This window comes from Neofelis nebulosa, chromosome X (assembly GCF_028018385.1).
Source record: "Neofelis nebulosa isolate mNeoNeb1 chromosome X, mNeoNeb1.pri, whole genome shotgun sequence".
Classification (NCBI taxonomy): Eukaryota; Metazoa; Chordata; class Mammalia; order Carnivora; family Felidae; genus Neofelis; species Neofelis nebulosa.
The window spans coordinates 101,884,953-101,903,511 of NC_080800.1; the positions used below are offsets into that span (position 1 = coordinate 101,884,953).

The 18,559-nt window shown below is 37.1% G+C and overlaps 1 protein-coding gene across 8 annotated transcripts in view; it reads left to right on the forward strand.

The window, feature by feature from the left end:
* The window catches only part of STAG2 (STAG2 cohesin complex component), a 140,783-nt gene extending 122,443 nt beyond the window's left edge, over nt 1–18,340 (forward strand). For 7 of the 8 annotated variants that reach the window (XM_058713542.1, XM_058713539.1, XM_058713545.1 and 4 more), the window contains 6 exons: nt 3,007–3,230; nt 6,726–6,915; nt 7,006–7,116; nt 10,126–10,252; nt 11,631–11,708; nt 16,413–18,340. In XM_058713542.1, coding sequence (XP_058569525.1) covers nt 3,007–3,230; nt 6,726–6,915; nt 7,006–7,116; nt 10,126–10,252; nt 11,631–11,708; nt 16,413–16,436 — 754 coding nt within the window. In that variant the 3' untranslated portion in view covers nt 16,437–18,340. The remainder of the gene's footprint in view (nt 1–3,006; nt 3,231–6,725; nt 6,916–7,005; nt 7,117–10,125; nt 10,253–11,630; nt 11,709–16,412) is intronic. The other variant, XM_058713546.1, reaches the window with a different exon arrangement.
* The last annotated feature ends 219 nt before the right edge of the window (nt 18,341–18,559 follow it).

Sequence of the window (18,559 nt, forward strand, 5' to 3'; positions counted from 1 at the left end):
AATTTCTAGTAGTCTCATGCCATAAATTACTTTTATTTGAGAGAGAGAGAGAGAGAAAGAGCGAGCAAGCATGAGTTAGGGGCAGAGAGAGAGGGAGAGAATCCCAAGTAGGCTCCACGCTGTCAGTGCAGAGCCTGATGCGGGGCTTGAACTCCCAAATCGTGAGATCATGATCTGAGCCAAAACCAAGAGTTGGACACTCAAGCAACTGAGCCACACAAGCGCCCCCAAATTGTAATATATTTAAAGTGTGCAGTATGATGATTTTGTATATTTTGAGAAGATTCCTCTGATCAAGTTAATTAACACGTCTGTCACCTCACATATTTACCCTGTTGGTTTTTTTTGAGAATACTTAGATGCTCCTCTTTTAGCAAATTCCAATTATACAGTGTAATAATAATACACCAAATACACCATCATCAACTATAATCACCATGTTATATGTTACTCAGATGTCATCTTTAAAAGCTCTTTTCGGGGCGCCTGGATGGCGCAGTCGGTTAAGCGTCCGACTTCAGCCAGGTCACGATCTCACGGTCCGTGAGTTCGAGCCCCGCGTCAGGCTCTGGGCTGATGGCTCGGAGCCTGGAGCCTGTTTCCGATTCTGTGTCTCCCTCTCTCTCTGCCCCTCCCCCGTTCATGCTCTGTCTCTCTCTGTCCCAAAAATAAATAAAAAACGTTGAAAAAAAAAATTAAAAAAAAAAAAAAAACAAAAAACTCTTTTCTCGGGGCGCCTGGGTGGCTCAGTCGGTTGGGCGGCCGACTTCAGCTCAGGTCATGATCTCGCGGTCCGTGAGTTCGAGCCCCGCGTCGGGCTCTGTGCTGACAGCTCAGAGCCTGGAGCCTGTTTCAGATTCTGTGTCTCCCTCTCTCTGACCCTCCCCGTTCATGCTCTGTCTCTCTGTATCAAAAATAAATAAACGTTAAAAAAAAATTAAAAAAAAAATAAAAGCTCTTTTCTCAACTTTACTGAGATATTGTTGACATACAACATTGAACAATTTTAAGGTGTACATTTTGATTTGATACACTATATATTGGAAAATTATTAACACCATAGGATTAGCTGACACCACTCTTCCAAAAATGGTTAGATTTTTGAAATATAATTTTGAGTGTAAAAGTCAAAGTACAAAACTGCTATAATAGTTATAGACAAATATATATTAAAAATATATTATGATTTCACTCATGTGGAATTTAAGAAATGAAACAAACAAAAATGATGGGGAAAGGCAAACCAAGAAACAGACTCTTAACTAGAGAGAACAAACTGACAGTTTCCAGAGGGTAGGTGAGTAAGGGGATTTATAGGGGATGGGGATTAAGGAAGGTACTTGTTACGATGGTACTTGTTATGATGAGCACCAGGTGTTGTTGAATCCCTAAATTCTAAACCCGAAACTAATATTATACTGTATGTTAACTAACTGGAATTGAAATAAAAACTTGAGAAAAATATTTATTAAAAATATTAAAAATATGCATGGGGATGTTAAATAGCAAATTCAGGTTAGTAGTAAGCCTTTGTGGCAGGGAAGAGGACAAAGGGAAATAGCATCAAGGAGGGCCCCTTATCTGGAATGTTCATTTAAGCTATGTGGTGGATACGTAGCTGTAAATCTTTCTACCAGTGAGTATATTTTGGCCCAAGCTCCATATCTTGCTGCAGATTGGTAACAGTTTTCAGAATGATGGCCAGTTGATAGTCTACACTTTGAGGAGTATTGTACTACTCTGTATACCTGGAATATAATTAATAAATAGTGAACTAACCCCAAGCAGTATCTTTGTAACTGATTCCTCCTATCCTTTGTCTTTAATGGTGTTTAAAACTGGTGATTTTGAATTGATTCGAATTAGTCATTATTGTGACAACAGATTATTTGGGTTACACATTATAGTTAGTTGACAAAAATTGTGTTCATGTATTTGAAACATAATTTAGACAATAAAGCACTGAACTCTTAGTGTCAAAAGTCTGGGAATTTGAGGGGCACCTGGGTGGCTCAGTCGGTTAAGCATCTGACTTCGGCTCAGGTCGTGATCTTGTGGTTCGTGAGTTGGAGCCCCGCATCGGGCTCTGTGCTGACAGCTCAGAGCCTGGAGCCTGCTTCTGATTCTGTGTCTCCCTGTCTCTGCCCCTCCTCTGCTCACGCTTTGTCTCTCTTTCTCTCAAAAATAAATAAACACTTTAAAAAGTCTGGGATTTGAATCCTGGTTCTGTTGCTTTCTCATTCTTATCCTTTGCTTCCTCATCTGTCAAGTAAGGAGAATATCTCCCTCACAGGACTATGAGACTAAAGTTAAAGAACCTAAGAATAAAATGCCTAATACATAATGTAGTCACACAAATGTTAGTTGAATTGTTATTGCTATATTACATATAAGCCATGGAATCCTCATGATACTTGGATCCATGGATAAATGTATGACTTCCATCAGGCTGCAGATAGAGGCCATAGCTTTTTCATCTTTGTACCAATCCCCAGTGCTGAGGACATAGTGACATAGTGGATGCTTGGCAAATACTAAGCTGAAATGCTCTGGATTATTTCATTTAATGAAGAATCTTGATAGAGACAAAATACCTTGTCACTGTACCAATGAGGCTGAGATTGAATCATGAAGTAATGTGTCCCCTGCATGTACAGCTAGGGCTTGGTGGAACTGGGACTAGAACCCAAATTTGTGTGATTTTCAATCCAGTTCTCTTTCCAGAAATATTATTTGGTTCTCCTAGCAGAAGACCTGTAAAGTTAGGATAGAACAGAAAGAAACATAATGGAAAAGAAAACACTAAAATCCTTGAGTTGTTACTGTGTGTTTTGAGAAAATGTTTGTTTCATTCTAATTTTGTTTAAGTCTAATTTAAATCATTGTTCCATATGGTATGTGAGCCTTAAGATTAGTAGGAATAAATAAAAATTGGCGGGGGGGGGGGGGTGGGGAAACTATGGCAGTTTTATGTATCAGAACTAATGGTTTCTACTTCTTTTTAAGGTATGTTTACTTGGAAAAGTTCATGACCTTTCAGATGTCACTCCGAAGAGAAGATGTGTGGCTTCCACTGATGTCTTACCGAAATTCTTTGCTAGCTGGTGGTGATGATGACACCATGTCAGTCATTAGTGGTATCAGCAGTCGAGGGTCAACTGTGCGGAGTAAAAAATCAAAACCATCTACAGGAAAACGGAAAGTGGTTGAAGGCATGCAACTTTCACTCAGTAAGAATATAGTTGATTCTCTTTATACGTATCCCTTATGTTTACCAGCAGAATTGTCATTAGGTTCACCTTAGTGTTAAATTTGAGCTATGTGTTGTTAAATAATACCTTGTACAGTACAGTGTGTCTAGTTATGTGTAAATTTAGTGTTTTAAGCATTTAATATACATAAATTCAGTTCTCATAACTCTTTAGGTACATCCTCATTTTTCAGATGAGAAAACTAGTAGAGTGGCTTGGTTAAGTAACTTAACCTGAGGTCACACAATTATTTAGTACCCAAGCAATCTTACTCCAGAACCCCTGCTTTTTTTTGTAATTAAAAAAATGTTTTTTTAATTTTGGAGATAGAGCACAAACTGGGGGGATGGGCAGAGGAAGAAAGAGAGAAAATCCTAAGCAGACTCCACGCTCAGCGTGGAGCCTGACATGGGGCTTAAGCCACGACCCTGGGATCATGACCTGAGCCGAAATCGAGAGTTGGATGCTCAACTGACTGAGCCACCCAGGCGCCCCTAGACCCCATGCTTTTTAATCACTATGCTATACTGTATATGCATAGGGATATGGACTAAGTATTACAGAGCTAATGTTACCTAAGAAACCAGATTATTTAAGTGTGGAGCAACAAATTCAGAGAGGTTCTGACTTTGAGTTTCTGTGAAGAGGTCATTTATCATGAGGAACTTGGTAGAGATACAAATTTCCATCTGGAATCTTAGAAATAAGAATACATTATGATGCTTGAATCTCTTGGACTCCTAGCACTGTAGGGCTGGTTCATAATGGGCCTGGGGACTTTTTCCCTCTCCTTCGTAACCTTTAAACAAATTAGTGGAGTTGCCAAAGTTTGTTCCAGTTATTGCTGAATAACAAACTACCCCAAAACTTAGGACATATAAGGGACATGGTGTCTGTCTGATGCTTCAGCTAGGAAGACTCAAAGACTGGTGACAAATCCTGTGGAGGCACCGTCACTTATAGATAGTATCTGGTGCTAGCTACCACCTTGGACTTCAACTGTCTTGTCTGCCAGAACACCTACGTGTGACCTCTCCATGTGGCTGTTTGGCTTTCTCACAGTATGTGACTGGGCTCTAAGAGCAAGTGTCTGAGGAGACACAGGAGGTAGAAGCTGCCAGTTTTTTAAGGCCAGAGACTGGCATAGCATATTCTGTTGACCAGGCATATTCCACCATATTCTCTTGACCAAGCAGTCAGAGCCCAGCTTCAAGGGGATGGAACATAAATCTTCCACCTCTTAATGTGAGGAGTGTCAAAGATTTGGGGGCCATATTTTCTAATTGCCACATAATTCTTCAGCCATCGTCAGGTATATAGTGTTCAGTACTTGATTGTCTGTGGATTAATGGTTGTATCTTTTGTCCAGTAATAGAAACGCATGAACTTACAACTGGTACCCTTAGATCTAGACTTTGGTTGGTTATATAGTTCCGATGTCTTGGTCTGTGGGAAAATCTCTTGTACAGCGTTCCTGACCAGTTAAAATAGGGTTAGTGGTTTATAGGAAGTTAAAATAATTTTTTTAAGTAGAAAAATTATCCAATTAAAAGATGATATATCCTGCATATCACTACAAGTTTTTCTCATCTGAACAAATAGTAGTTAACAGCTTAATGCCAAGCCATCAGATGTCTCCTTTTCTTTTTTTTTTTTTTTTAATTTTTTTTTTTTCAACGTTTTTTATTTATTTTTGGGACAGAGAGAGACAGAGCATGAACGGGGGAGGGGCAGAGAGAGAGGGAGACACAGAATCGGAAGCAGGCTCCAGGCTCCGAGCCGTCAGCCCAGAGCCCGACGCGGGGCTCGAATTCACAGACCGCGAGATCGTGACCTGGCTGAAGTCGGACGCTTAACCGACTGCGCCACCCAGGCGCCCCAGATGTCTCCTTTTCTATAGACTACATGGAGCACAAATGAATTGGTATTTATATAACATCTTGAGGGTAGATGATCAAACCAGATAGTTCAACTTTTACAGAAAGAGTCAATACTCTTTAACAGATTTTTGGAGAAAGCCATAGAAATTGGGGCATTAGTAGTTTGGAAGGATGACTACTGATAGATTGTCCAGATCAGTGCAATTTTGAAGAGAGAATTGGAGCCTGACACAGTAGAACTTAAGGTGTCATGTAATTATATTGCAGATTGTGAAATTTTACATCTAATCTATCTGTTACTCGGGCATTAGCTACTAGTACATTTTTCTTTCCACTCTTTTCTTAAAAACACCTCTGTATGCACATGTGTAATTTTCTTTTTTTTTTTTTATTTATTTATTTTTTCAACGTTTTTTATTTATTTTTGGGACAGAGAGAGACAGAGCATGAACGGGGGAGGGGCAGAGAGAGAGGGAGACACAGAATCGGAAACAGGCTCCAGGCTCCGAGCCATCAGCCCGGAGCCTGACGCGGGGCTCGAACTCACGGACCGCGAGATCGTGACCTGGCTGAAGTCGGACGCTTAACCGACTGCGCCACCCAGGCGCCCCTGTAATTTTCTAATAAAACCGTTTTCCTGCAAATTCCTGTTCAGTCCGTCCTCAAGTGCTACAATTTCACCTCCCAAATCAGTGATTTAAAAAAAAATTACTATGAATTCAGTAACACTTGCATGTGAATTTGTCTTTTATTAATCATGGCAGCATCTACAGATTTGAAATCAAATAGCTTTTGCAGGTGTGAAATCTGGTGTTGTTAGTCCAGTATATGGATTTGTGCTCCCCTTGGAGTTGGCGAGCATCCTATAAACTAGGAATCATTCTTCCATTGTCTCCGTTTCTCTTCCCACCTAGCCTCCTAACTAGCTCGTGTGCTCACTAGTCCTCATGTTCCTCAGTCTGCCTTCTACACTGCTACCACATACTTTGATTAAGACACGTAACTGAACCACATTGCTTCCCTTCCATAAAACTTCAGTGGTCATTCCTGTCACCTTAGCACAGCTTGTAAGACTTGCTGCAAATTTGTTCCTGCCTCTTTATCCAGCCTTACCTTTTGGCACTTGCCCTAGGAGTACCAAACTCTTAGTCTGAACCATATGAAATTGCCGTTTTTGCAGGTCAAAACCTGCTGAGTGTCAGCAAGTTAGTATGGTTCAGTCATTGTAGTTTCGTGCCTCAGTGTTTTTGTGTTTTTGTTTATGTTCTTCCCCCTGCCTGGCAAATGTCACGGTCGACGCAGTATCTACTATAGTTAGAAGTCACTTTTGGGTAGTTGGCTCTGATCCTTTTCATTGCTCCCATTCCACCTGTGCTCCCCTCTCTTGTAGCACTTACACCGTGTTGTCATTGTGTGTGTTTTCTTTGTCTCCAAGGACAGGGACTGCACTTTACATACCTTGGTGTATCCCCCTGTTTCAAGCACTAGCATGGGGAAAACAGCCAGTTATTTGTTGAACTGAACAGGTTATGTGAGGCATTTCGTTCGTCAAAATTAGTTACTGAACTTTATTGCCATCAATTTTCTCATTTAGCTGAAGAAAGCAGTAGTAGTGACAGTATGTGGTTAAGCAGAGAACAAACACTGCACACCCCAGTTATGATGCAGACACCACAACTCACCTCAACGATTATGAGAGAGCCCAAAAGATTACGACCTGAGGATAGCTTCATGAGCGTCTATCCAATGCAGACTGAACATCATCAAACTCCTCTTGATTATAAGTAAGTACATTTGATTATTTTCTGTACTATAACTTTATTAATTATATAGAAAAAAGTTAAGTTAAAAGAAGAATAAAATTCTCCTTGAAGCACGCAGGTAACATGGATGTTAGCTCAAAGACAACACGAGGAAGCAAGGCAACAGCAGGAGAGAGCAGCAATGAGCTATGTTAAACTGCGAACTAATCTCCAGCATGCCATGTAAGTGAGAGTGCCTTATTGTCTGAGTCTAGGAAGTTCACTAATTCATTTTCACATATTTTAATGTGTGCCTTACCTAAAAATTTCAGCAAACTCTAGAGTAAGCTGAAATAATCAAGGAACTAAAAATTGGTCTTTCCAACAGAAGAAAACTTCCAAAGTTAAATATTCACTAGTTAGCTAAAGGACCAATCTTAGGTTGATCTGTTGGAAAAGGTTAAATTTGAATCCTTGTTTATTTTGGTACACAGAATTATAGCTTAAAAATTCAATTTTGTTACATCTTAATTGATTCCCCAGCTTAGTTCAGGCCCTCATCCCTCATCTGAACCATTGTATTAGCTTTCTGACTTGTTTCTTTCCCTCAAATCTCCCATTTATCCTCTCACCAGACTCCTCCCCTCACTCCCCCCCACCACTCCATCATTCAACTACCATCAAAAATGACTATTGTAGAATAAGAATCTGGTCATGTAACTCTTTGACTTAAAACCTTTCCATGGCTCCCCATTGCCTACAGGATAAAGTCCAAACTCCTTAGCTCATGGCATGCAAGATCTTTCAAAACATATGCCCCCTGCCTACATACTAGTATGATACCCCCCATTCCTTGGCAGGTGGTAAAAGCACTGTGAAAGAATAAGCTCGGGTGTCACCTTAAGTGAAGCTGTGGTCATCTGTGCTCCCATAGCACTCTGTGTATTCATATTTCTTACAGCACTTACCACATTGTACTGTAATTGTTTACGAATTTGTCCCTTTCTCTAGACTGTGAGCTCCTTAAGGGCAGGGACCACTTTCATTGCCTGTTGGTGCTTGGCACATAAAAAGTGCTAAGCAAATGTTCGTTGAATGAATAAATGTCCAATGCAAAAAAAAAATTATAGTATAACTTTTAAATACTTTGTTTTTACTGGAATCTGTATGAGGGTTTTATGAATCTTTATTAGCTTTGGCTCCAGAAGAAATGGCAGAAAATCAGTCTTTAGATGATTGGTACAAAGGGAAGATCTGATGATTCTGATTATTTAAGTTTTGAGTTTGAAAGTTTTGTATTTGTAACATAATGTGGTATATGTTTTAATACTGGGAGACAGTAATTGTTACCTTCTTTTTAAAATTCATGTTTCATTTCATTTTGTTTTTAAATGATGAGAACTTCACCTGTTTTTCTTGAGAAGTGATCACTTATCACATGCTTGGTAACCTATTAGAATTCACCTTAGTTATGGCCTTAGGAACCTCTACAGTTACGTACACTCTATCACATGTATAGATTCTGATCCTGACTTGGCTGATAGGGTCATCATCTATACTATGACTTGGTTCTGCCCTCTGTTCTCTTTTCCCTTGGCCACATTCCCCTTAATATGTTCTTGTTTCATGCTGGATTCAACAGCTAATTTCCTAGCTTCCAACCAGTCACCAGTTCAGACATTCTGGAATTCTACCGTACAGTCATTTGGTCCTTATCTCTCCCCCTGAAAGTTTTCTGCCAGTCTCTAAGATCTTCCGTAGCAGCTCATTACTCAGTGCCATTTATCATTATTCTTCTATTTGAAGTTTGTTTTAATTCCTGTTGAGCTTCCCCAGCTGACTGTAAGAGATTATCTCATTTAAATAATTATTACCATAGGAGTCTTTTCGTTGTTGTGCCATAAGTAGTCTGTTGCCTGAAACTTTAAAATATTTTTGTTTTACAATGATTTCTCTGTAATGGCATCTGCTCTACAATTGGAAATACTTCCAAATTATCTCTTTGTTTTTTTTTATAGTTTATATCACATGTATCTTCCTTATACTCCAAATGAGATGCACAATGGATTTCTGGTTTTCTATAATATGGTTCACATATTTCCTTCACAGTCGCCTTTACCAGATAAAATAAAATTGTCATTTAACTGTCCAGAACTCTTAGAAAATAGGAACCATTGTCAACATATTTGTCCAGGTAGCCTGGATGAGACATCATTCTTTGCTATCTTTATATTATTTTTAAAGACTCAACATAAGTTGTGTAAATTGTAAGTGAATAATTGATTTTGGTGGTGGTGGGAATTTTTAAATGAGTGAGAAAAGAAGGAAATACTGGCCAAAGTGGGGAACTACTTGCCTTCAGTTTTGCTATTATGTTGACTCCTCTATGTTGGTCTGGGCTAATTTGTGAACTTGACATTTGAGTTTATTCCTTGTGATTATGTGATAACATACAGAATTTTTGGTCTTAAGTTTTTATTTTACTTTTCTATATATGTCTTAGTTTTGATTTTTGTAGGACAGAGAATCCAAGTTTTGGCATAAATGTTACTTATTTCTTCCTGAAGCAGAATTAATCTCTTCTTTCAGTAATCTTTTATAGCCCTTGGTACATGATTCTCTTGCAATATTTGCCACATTTTGTTACAATTAATTATTTCTGTTTTCCTATAGTAGACTGTGAGCTCCTTGAGGGCAGGAACCATGTCTTATTTCTCCTTTTTTGTTTTGCTTGCATCCATAGGCTATAAAAGAAGCCTGACATGTAGTAGGCACTATGTGAATGAATGAGTGAGTGCCTGGTACAAATTAAGTACTGAGTGAATTCGAGTGAGTGATGGGTAAAGTTACTGTATATTAGTGAAAATATCTGTGTTCTGAAAATGTCATTTCTATGGTCTCTGTTTTATATTTGTTTATTAATTTGTACCCTGCCTACTTTCACAAAGGATTTGAGGTATCTTGTCTGTTCCCATGTGGGAAATTCTCATTGGACTTTTATATGGGATATCAGAACTATCAAGCTAAATGTATTGAAGTAATGTAGAATAAACAACTCCTTAGCATTTTTAGACCAGTGAACATTGGGGTTTTGACATCATTGATGACATGATCAATGCCTAATCATTTTCCCTGACCTTTAATTCCATCATTTTCCATTACACTTCAATATAGAGAGCTACATAGTTGCTGCCAGCATATTAATAGTCACAACATTGGTTCAGATCTTGACCTTGTTTTATATTTCTCTAGTCGGCGTGGTACAAGCCTAATGGAAGATGATGAAGAGCCAATTGTTGAAGATGTTATGATGTCCTCAGAAGGGAGGATTGAAGATCTTAACGAGGGAATGGATTTTGACACCATGGATATAGACTTGGTAAGAAACTTAATGATTTCTGTATGATTTTCATTTAATATCCTTTGGAAATTAAGTTGGAATTAGAGGAAATGCCTGCCATGAAAAGTAAGTTTTGGAGAAAGATTAAATAAAATAGTTGCTAGGTGTTTAGGTGTATGAGAAGGGACTGGGGAGAGGGTGAGGTTGATGAGGCTGTTAACTCTTAGTTTAAGATGGCAGATTTTCAGATTAATTTAAGAATGTATCGATTTAAAGACTACATTTTGCTTACTATTATACTAAGTATCATATCACCTTATCATTTTCCACTTACTTGCCATTATCAAAACAATACATTAGTAATTTGATACTACCCTGGTATTGAGACTTAAATTTGGAAATTAAATACATATATAAGGATATATTCTTTATTATATCATATGTGATTAGGGCTTTATCATACATAAAATGCTTCTGCATATTTCATCTTGCCACATACCTCATTCAGCTTTGTGAGGTAGGCTGGGAGGATTGAGGATATTGAAACTTAAGGCAATTAGCCCATCCAAGGAGACGAAACTAAGAAACAATAATGCTGAGACTTAATAAACTAGGTCTTCTGATTCTATTTCTTAGTATACTATGCTGTGTTCTCCTTCAAAGGAAGAAATCAGTTAACACGGGTTCTCTTCAGAGTTGGGTAATGCGGCGTCTTTAAAGGAAAATGATTTGAGGGGTGCCTGGGTGGTTCTGATGGTTAAGCATCCGACTCTTGATTTCAGCTCAGGTCATGATCTCACAGTTTGTGAGATAGAGTCTGCACTGTCAGTGCAGAGGGTGCTTGGGATTTTCTCCCTCTCCCTCGCTCTCTGCCCTTCCCCCGCTCTCTCTCTCTCTTCTAAATAAATAATAAAAAATAATAGTAAAGGAAAATGATTTGAGAGAGGCATTTTTTAAAAGTAAAACAAGGGGCGCCTGGGTGGCTCCGTCAGTTAAGCGTCCGACTTCGGCTCAGGTCACAGTCTCGCCGTCTGTGAGTTCGAGCCCCGCGTCGGGCTCTGTGCTGACAGCTCAGAGCCTGGATCCTGTGTCTCCCGCTCTCTCTGACCCTCCCGCGTTCATGCTCTGTCTCTCTCTGTCTCAAAAATAAATAAACGTTAAAAAAAAATTAAAAAAAAAATAAAAGTAAAACAAAAAAAGTAAGTTTTCTAGCTTTCATCTTTCAGAATAATTGTGAATGATTTGCTTTTGTATTTTTATGCATTCTGTAGTTTTAACATACAGTAGTTAAAATATTGTAACGTACACTTGCAATTATATATGTCATGTGAGCACTTAACGATAATTTCAATATTTTCAGCTGCTATCTGGTTTATAGAGTGATTGTCAACTCTCTTCCTTTTCTTTTTTTCCTTAGCCACCATCAAAGAACAGACGAGAAAGAACAGAACTCAAACCTGATTTCTTTGATCCAGCTTCAATTATGGATGAATCAGTACGTTCAATTTAAATGTACCCCAGGATTGCAAAATCAAAAGTACAGGCAATCCCTAAGTTTGAGATTGAAGAGCTGGGACAGCACGTTGAAAATGGATAAAAACAGTTGGACAGGAGAAATAGAGGCAGACAGAAGGGATTTCAGGAGGAAGGGGGGTTGGTGATACAGTGGTGGGACAGATTTGAAAGTATCCTTGAATCCTTGGCCAGCTGGGACTTAAGTATTATGTTCAGGAATTTGGACTCTTTCTGTAGGCTTGAGTTACCCATCCAAGGATGTTGAATGAGGGAATGGCATGATCAGAATTGTGTTTCAGAAATATTTCCTTGGCATTTATGGATGGATAGGATGAATGAGAAACCATAATCATAATATGAAGACATAGTAAGACATAGAACTTGAATAAACTTTGATAATAAAGAGAAGGGGAAAGAGACTGGTTATTGTTAGGTATTCTCACTGTGTCTTAAGTACCTCTCATATTTGTCCCCACTGCCATATCGTCCCCAACAGTGCCTTGGTACAAGTCTACTTCAGTTTTTACTTGGCCTATTGCAAGTAGCCTTTAGACTGATCTTGCTGCCACTGCACTCCTTTATATTTCTTTTGTGGTCACCTTCCTAAAATGCAAATCTGGTTCTCCCCCTCATAACTTCAGGGCTTTCATTGATTTTTTTCCCCCCATTAAGAAAAAATTTTGGATCCTCAGCATGACAAACAAAAATTTTGGGGTTCTTGCTCCCTCAACAACTTAACCTTGACTTTTTCCTTACACGTATCCTGCTCTCCAGCCATACCAAGTCTTATAGTTCCTCCCATACACGCCATGCTCTTTCATGACACCATGACTTTGTATAAACTTTTCTCTCTGCCAGAATTGCCCCTGTCCTTTTTCTCCTAGTGAATTCATCCTTTAATAGTTCTGACATTACCTATGAAGTTTTTGCTGACCCCTCCAGATAAATGCCTTTTTTTTTTTTGGCTCTTGTACCACTTTGTGTACATTTTTAATTTGGTAATTACCACACCTGTGTAGTGAAATAGGATATTACATTTCACTCAGTAGGCCTAACGCCAGGCAGTGATGATTTTATTCATTTTGAGTCCTGCCCAGCATAATAGGTGTTTAGTTTTGTCAAATGAATACATCTGTTAAGTCCCCTTCCATCTCATTTTTTATCGTCTACCCATTTGTGCTCCTTCCTCCTAACCCTTACTACCGCAGGCGACCGTCCTCTGAGTCCTGCCTTCTGTGCCCCAATTTCTGCTGTTCTCTCCTAGCCCTTCCTCACCTGATAATCTGCTTCAGATAGTTCTTGGGAAAATTTTAACAAACTAACTCACACCAACATAGTAGATTAATAAGGCCAGTTACCTGAGTCAGGACACACCGTCACAGAGCAGCAGGTATAGGAATCTTTGGATAAGCCACCTCAATGTCCTTTAAATCAGTGTTTCTTGTCTCTGGTGCACATATGAATCATCTGGAGATCTTATTCACCTGTAGATCTGCTTCAGTTGGTCTGCAGTGTGGCCTGAGATTCTGCATCTCACAAGTGCTGTTGATGCTTCTGCTGACCATACTTTCGATAGCACAAGTGAGCTAGGCCTACCTATAAGTCTGTAGTTTCAAGTGCATTTTGAAGTGTACGGTTCCCTGATAATCCAGGGATATGTATCTTCAGTTTGTTAAATAAAATGTGAAGGTGGTGACTGTGATGAGGACTAAAAGAATCTTTGCAAGCAGTTACAATGAAATGTATTAACCTAACAATTTATTGGGCTGGACTTTGGTGCTAAAATGAGTTCGATGTTCTCACCTGCCCTCCAGGAGTTTGTATTCTAGTTCACAGTGACTATCCCTTTGAAGTGAAAGGGACAGAAGCTAGTATTTGAGAGCATAATGTGCCTGATGCTGTGCTAGGCATGATTTAGATGGATTCTCTCAGCTACCGTGTGAGAAAGGTGGTAGGACCTCATTTTTACACTCAAGCAAATTTGGGACTGAAGAAATGGTTCATCGGCTTGTTCAGTTTTACAACTCTAGTGCCAGAGTAGTAATTTGATGAGAGTTCCTTTTGATTTAAAAAATCTCATGCTGTCTCTGCTGTTGTACTTTCTAGAACTAAAATCAGACATCATTTAGAAGAAACACCAAGAACATAATTTAGAAATTGGAATGATTAAGTGTAGTCGATAAGGGCAGTTAGAGATCTCTTATTTTTTCATGTGTTCACCTAAAGTGAGCCTAAAGGTTTGCAAAAAGGTGTTCTTCACTTGAGATTACTAAAATAATGAAACAGCAATGTAAACCATACGTATATATTTTTTGCAACTTATAGAGAAACTACAAGCTGAGTGAAGCCAGATAGGAACCTAATAATTACTTGTTACTTATAGGATTTTTTTTGGCATTCTCATGTCTTGTTGAATAGGTAATGTTATAACTAAGAGGATAGTAGTTGAGCTGTTTCCACTAAAATTAGGAAAATGAGCACATGCATCTGTTTCTGTAGTTTTATAGTGTTACCACATGATGGCAGCAGTCACATAACTGAGTGGCCAGTAATCTTTCAAGGTTCAGTTATCTTTGACCATATAAATGTATGTATATTTATATATATGTTTAAGTTAATATATGTATTAAGTTGATACTAATTTATTTTAAAAAATACATTAAACTTTACCTCATATTGTCTCAACAATAACTTAAGAAATAGAATAATAGAAATTTTTAAATGTAAAAATCTGTGTTTGCCTTTATACAATAGCTTACATCTGTTTTTAACTCAAGCCTGTGATAAGTGAGTCATCAAAACAATAGTAAAATTGAGACTTAAATCCTTATACCCAGTTCTAAGATTCTCTTCTTCTACGTAAAATAATGAAAATATCCTACATAGATGCTTTATTACTAAATACATCCTAAACAGTCTTTTGTACCATGATATTCACAAGATTCAGAAGTGGTAACATCAGAACTGAGCAGCTCGGTTTGGGTTGCATATACACAAATTTTTGCACTTATGGTTTAGTGAGTTGTATGTCTGGAAGCAGTGTTGGTTTATTTCATTGTGCCAGTAGTCGCTCTCTGCTACTAGTGGGTCATTATTGCCACGACACACTAAAGCTTGCTGTTTATACTTTTAAAATATATGCTTAAGTGTTTATTAATGTTAACATCAGAAACAGATGTTTGTTAGCACAAAAAGAGAATAAGTGTCATTGGTGTCATTCTTCTATGTTAAGATTCTCATATTAGAATTATCTGTAGTACAAAATTGGTAAAAGAAGTGTTCAGTCTAATGGAGCTAACTTTGTGTTCTTATAGAAGAATCTACTTACAACCTAATCTGTGCAAAAGCAAAAAAATAAATGTTCACATGATATCTAGTTAGGCGTTCTGGAAAGAACGTGAGTTCATCTTCATGCCATACTCTACACTAAGAGTTGCTAGTAAGATTTATCCTTCAATTCATCAGACATTTCCTTACCCAAAGTCACAGAGTATTATGGCTAGAAGGGACCTTTAAACATCATGTAGGCTTCTTTGGTGGAAATACTCTAACCACCCGAACTCTGACTCTAGCCAAAAAAGGAGAATCCTAAACTTTATTGGATGGTCGGGGGGAATAAGGGGTGAGCAGTGGTGGTGGTTTTGGTGAATGACAGGTAAGAAGTGGGGTGCATTTTATCCTCTTTGTTCACGTTACTGGGAATTCCAAATACTTTACTTGATAATTCGTTATAAGGAGGCTGCAGTCAGATAGATACTTGTTTCCCGGTCTGGAAACACTCACTTCCTTCAAGTGAGTACTGAACAAGTACTGAGTTCAGTAACTTTTTTAAAAATGATTTTTCATTTACAAGTAAGAACCCTGTAATCCCAATCTTAGCTCGTTATAGTATTTAAAAATACTCCTTAATTGTCCTAGTAAATGCTGGAATTTTAGTAGAATAGCCTAACTTTTAGTATATGTAGCTAAAAAGTTATGTCTTGTTTTTGTTTGATGAACAAGAGAGAGTTGGCTCCATTCATCATATGCTTTTACTTTTTTCAGTTAGTGACAAGTAATGATTAGATTTTACCTTTCTTTTCCCAACTGGAATGGTATAAAAAAAGCATCAGTGTAAGTTACTTTGCCCAAATTTCACATTACTTATTAAAATTTGTAGTTCTGTTCATTGACTCGGACTAGATTTTCTACATACTTGTATTCTTCTTGGATATTTTTAGTCTGTGTGTTCAGATGCCTTTTTAAAAGCAATACCCACTTCACAGTGCAAATACCAAGTCTGCAAGACATTCTTAAGCTCTTTCCAATGAGCCTGTGCCAGAAGTATATGTAAAGAAGCACATTCATTTGTCCATTCAACAAATGTTGAGTGCCTGTGTTCAGGGCATTATCTAGGCATCAACGGTGTGAATAAACCTATAAATGAGACATGGTCCCTGCTCTTAGTTATATGTGTGAGGTAAGTAGCATCTTGAGTAGGCCTGATGTTGTTACTTCATTACATATTTATGGTCGTTTCAATTTTAGAATTAAAGATCTGAAGGGAGGGGAATTTTTCAAAGTGGTTTTATTAGCATATTATTAAATTTAGTATTATCATTTATTAATGTAACATATACAGATCTGTTTTACAAAGAAATGAATGACAATTTTAACAAGATTTTTTTTTCTTCTCTCTCATTAGGTTCTTGGGGTGTCAATGTTTTAATACCAGTACACAATTAAATCTGTGGTGAAGTCATTTTCTAAGTGGAAGAGGAAGTTTTAAAATAAAGTGTGGTAGATACAGTGAAATTCTGTACAGATTTTTCTCTAAGGAGAATATGACATGCTTACGCTTACCAAGATCAAGTGCATTGAGGGGCAGTTTTGTTTGCCTGAAAAAAGTAAAGGACAAGTAAACAATTTGATGATAAGCTACAGTTTTTCTTAGAAAGTAAATATTTTATTTATGTGCTGTTAGTTGGCTTTTGAATCAATTATTTCATGCTTTTTTTAAAGAAAATATAACAATCTAAAGAGGCATTTGGTACAGACATGAATCCTCTCACATTTATTTACTGGGTGTACTAAGTAATGATGACCTCTGCTGGATTTCTGTTTACATCCAAGAAACAAAGTTAAGGATGAATTTATTCCCCTGCCCTGAAATTATAGGATAGAATTGTTTTTAGCATTCTAAATTTAAATGCTTAAAACATCAATCAACAAAGCTTTCTTTTAAATATTGTAATTGTGGAGAAAAGTAAACTTATAAGCAGAACTTTTACAATTTTTTCATCTAAAATGTATTTTAAGATATTTTTAAAATCCAAGAGCTTCTCTATACTTTTCAGAAATATCCAGATGCAGTGAACTGCCAGAAGGTAACCAGTCTCAAACATGCTTATCCCATTATCAGCCCTGAAAGTTTGCTTGTCCTTTAAGATAAAAATGTAATGTTGTGATATTCCTTCCAGTAGTGCCACTGTATTTTGTCTCCAAATAAAAGAAGCTTATTGTAGTATGTTTGCAGAAAAATTCTAAACAAAAATTATACAGCTTATTAGAGTGTGGGAATAGGGATCTAAATTTTAAATAAAATTATATATATATATAAATTGGTGCTGATTTTATAATTGCGCAGTTTGTTTAGTTTTTTCTTACTTTTAAATTCCAACTTAAAATTATGAGGTTTCAGAAATATATTGAAAGTTTAACAATGTTTAAAAATAGAAAAGCATGAGTGTTCATGCTTTAAAATGATTTTTAAATTTGTATTTTATATTGTTTTATCTATCTGTCTTTGCAAGCAGTCTTCAGGTTAAAGATACTTCTAACAGGTTACAGTACATTTCCTCTGTATGTAAATTAGATGGGATAATAGAATTCATAACCCATAATATTCTTTGAAAGCTAAGCTTTAAACTTCATTTTATGTCCTTTCACAAATAAATTAGTTTAAAACAGAAAGTGGCTACTTGCCATTTTGACATCAACTCATTTTGCGAGGCTTAGGCAGCTAGACATCGTTTAAAACAAAATATTAACTTATATTACATGTATATCTATCTTTTGTCAGTCGTCTCTCAGTTCTTGAGGTATATTATTTTAATCATTCCATGCCTTAATATGCTTGCAATACGAGAATATCTTCAGATGGGTGAATACCAAAAGGCTTCCAGTTCTTAGAGTCAGAAATCAACAAGCATTGGGCTGTGGTAGCCAAAAACCATAGGTTAGCTAAAAGATCATGATACAGTACAATTGTTTTATTAAATCATGATTAATAACAAATGAAACCAGACTTGTCTAAACAGATTTTCCATCTACAAATATTGTTATGTGCAAAAAGTACTGCCTATGTTGTTTTTCACACCACTGCATTTACTAGAACTGCTGAGAGGACTGTATATATGATTTTAAACCTAAGTTGATTTTGTTTCTCACTCTTGAAAGGAGTACTTCTTTGTGAAAGCAGTTCTTACAGCTTTGTTTTCAACCAGCTAAAAATGTTTTATATATTACTCTAACCTGTTGTCCTCCACATTCTATTGTCCTAATTGTACTGTTTTCTGATTTGTATTTATGTCTTGAGACAGTAACTTTTTGAATAAAAATAAACCTACAGTATGTTGTATGTTTTATCTTTTATAATTAAAGGAGGAGGGTGGCTATAAATGGCTTAGAAAACATATCCATGATCACAGACTTTAACATGTGTCAGTGAGGTTAATTTATAGAGAACATTGCCATTTTATATTTTTAATAAATCATGTCTTTTTAAATGAGACTAAATCCCTAATTGGGTTATTACTTTAAAATAGAAACTTGTGACCGTTGTTACTTTAA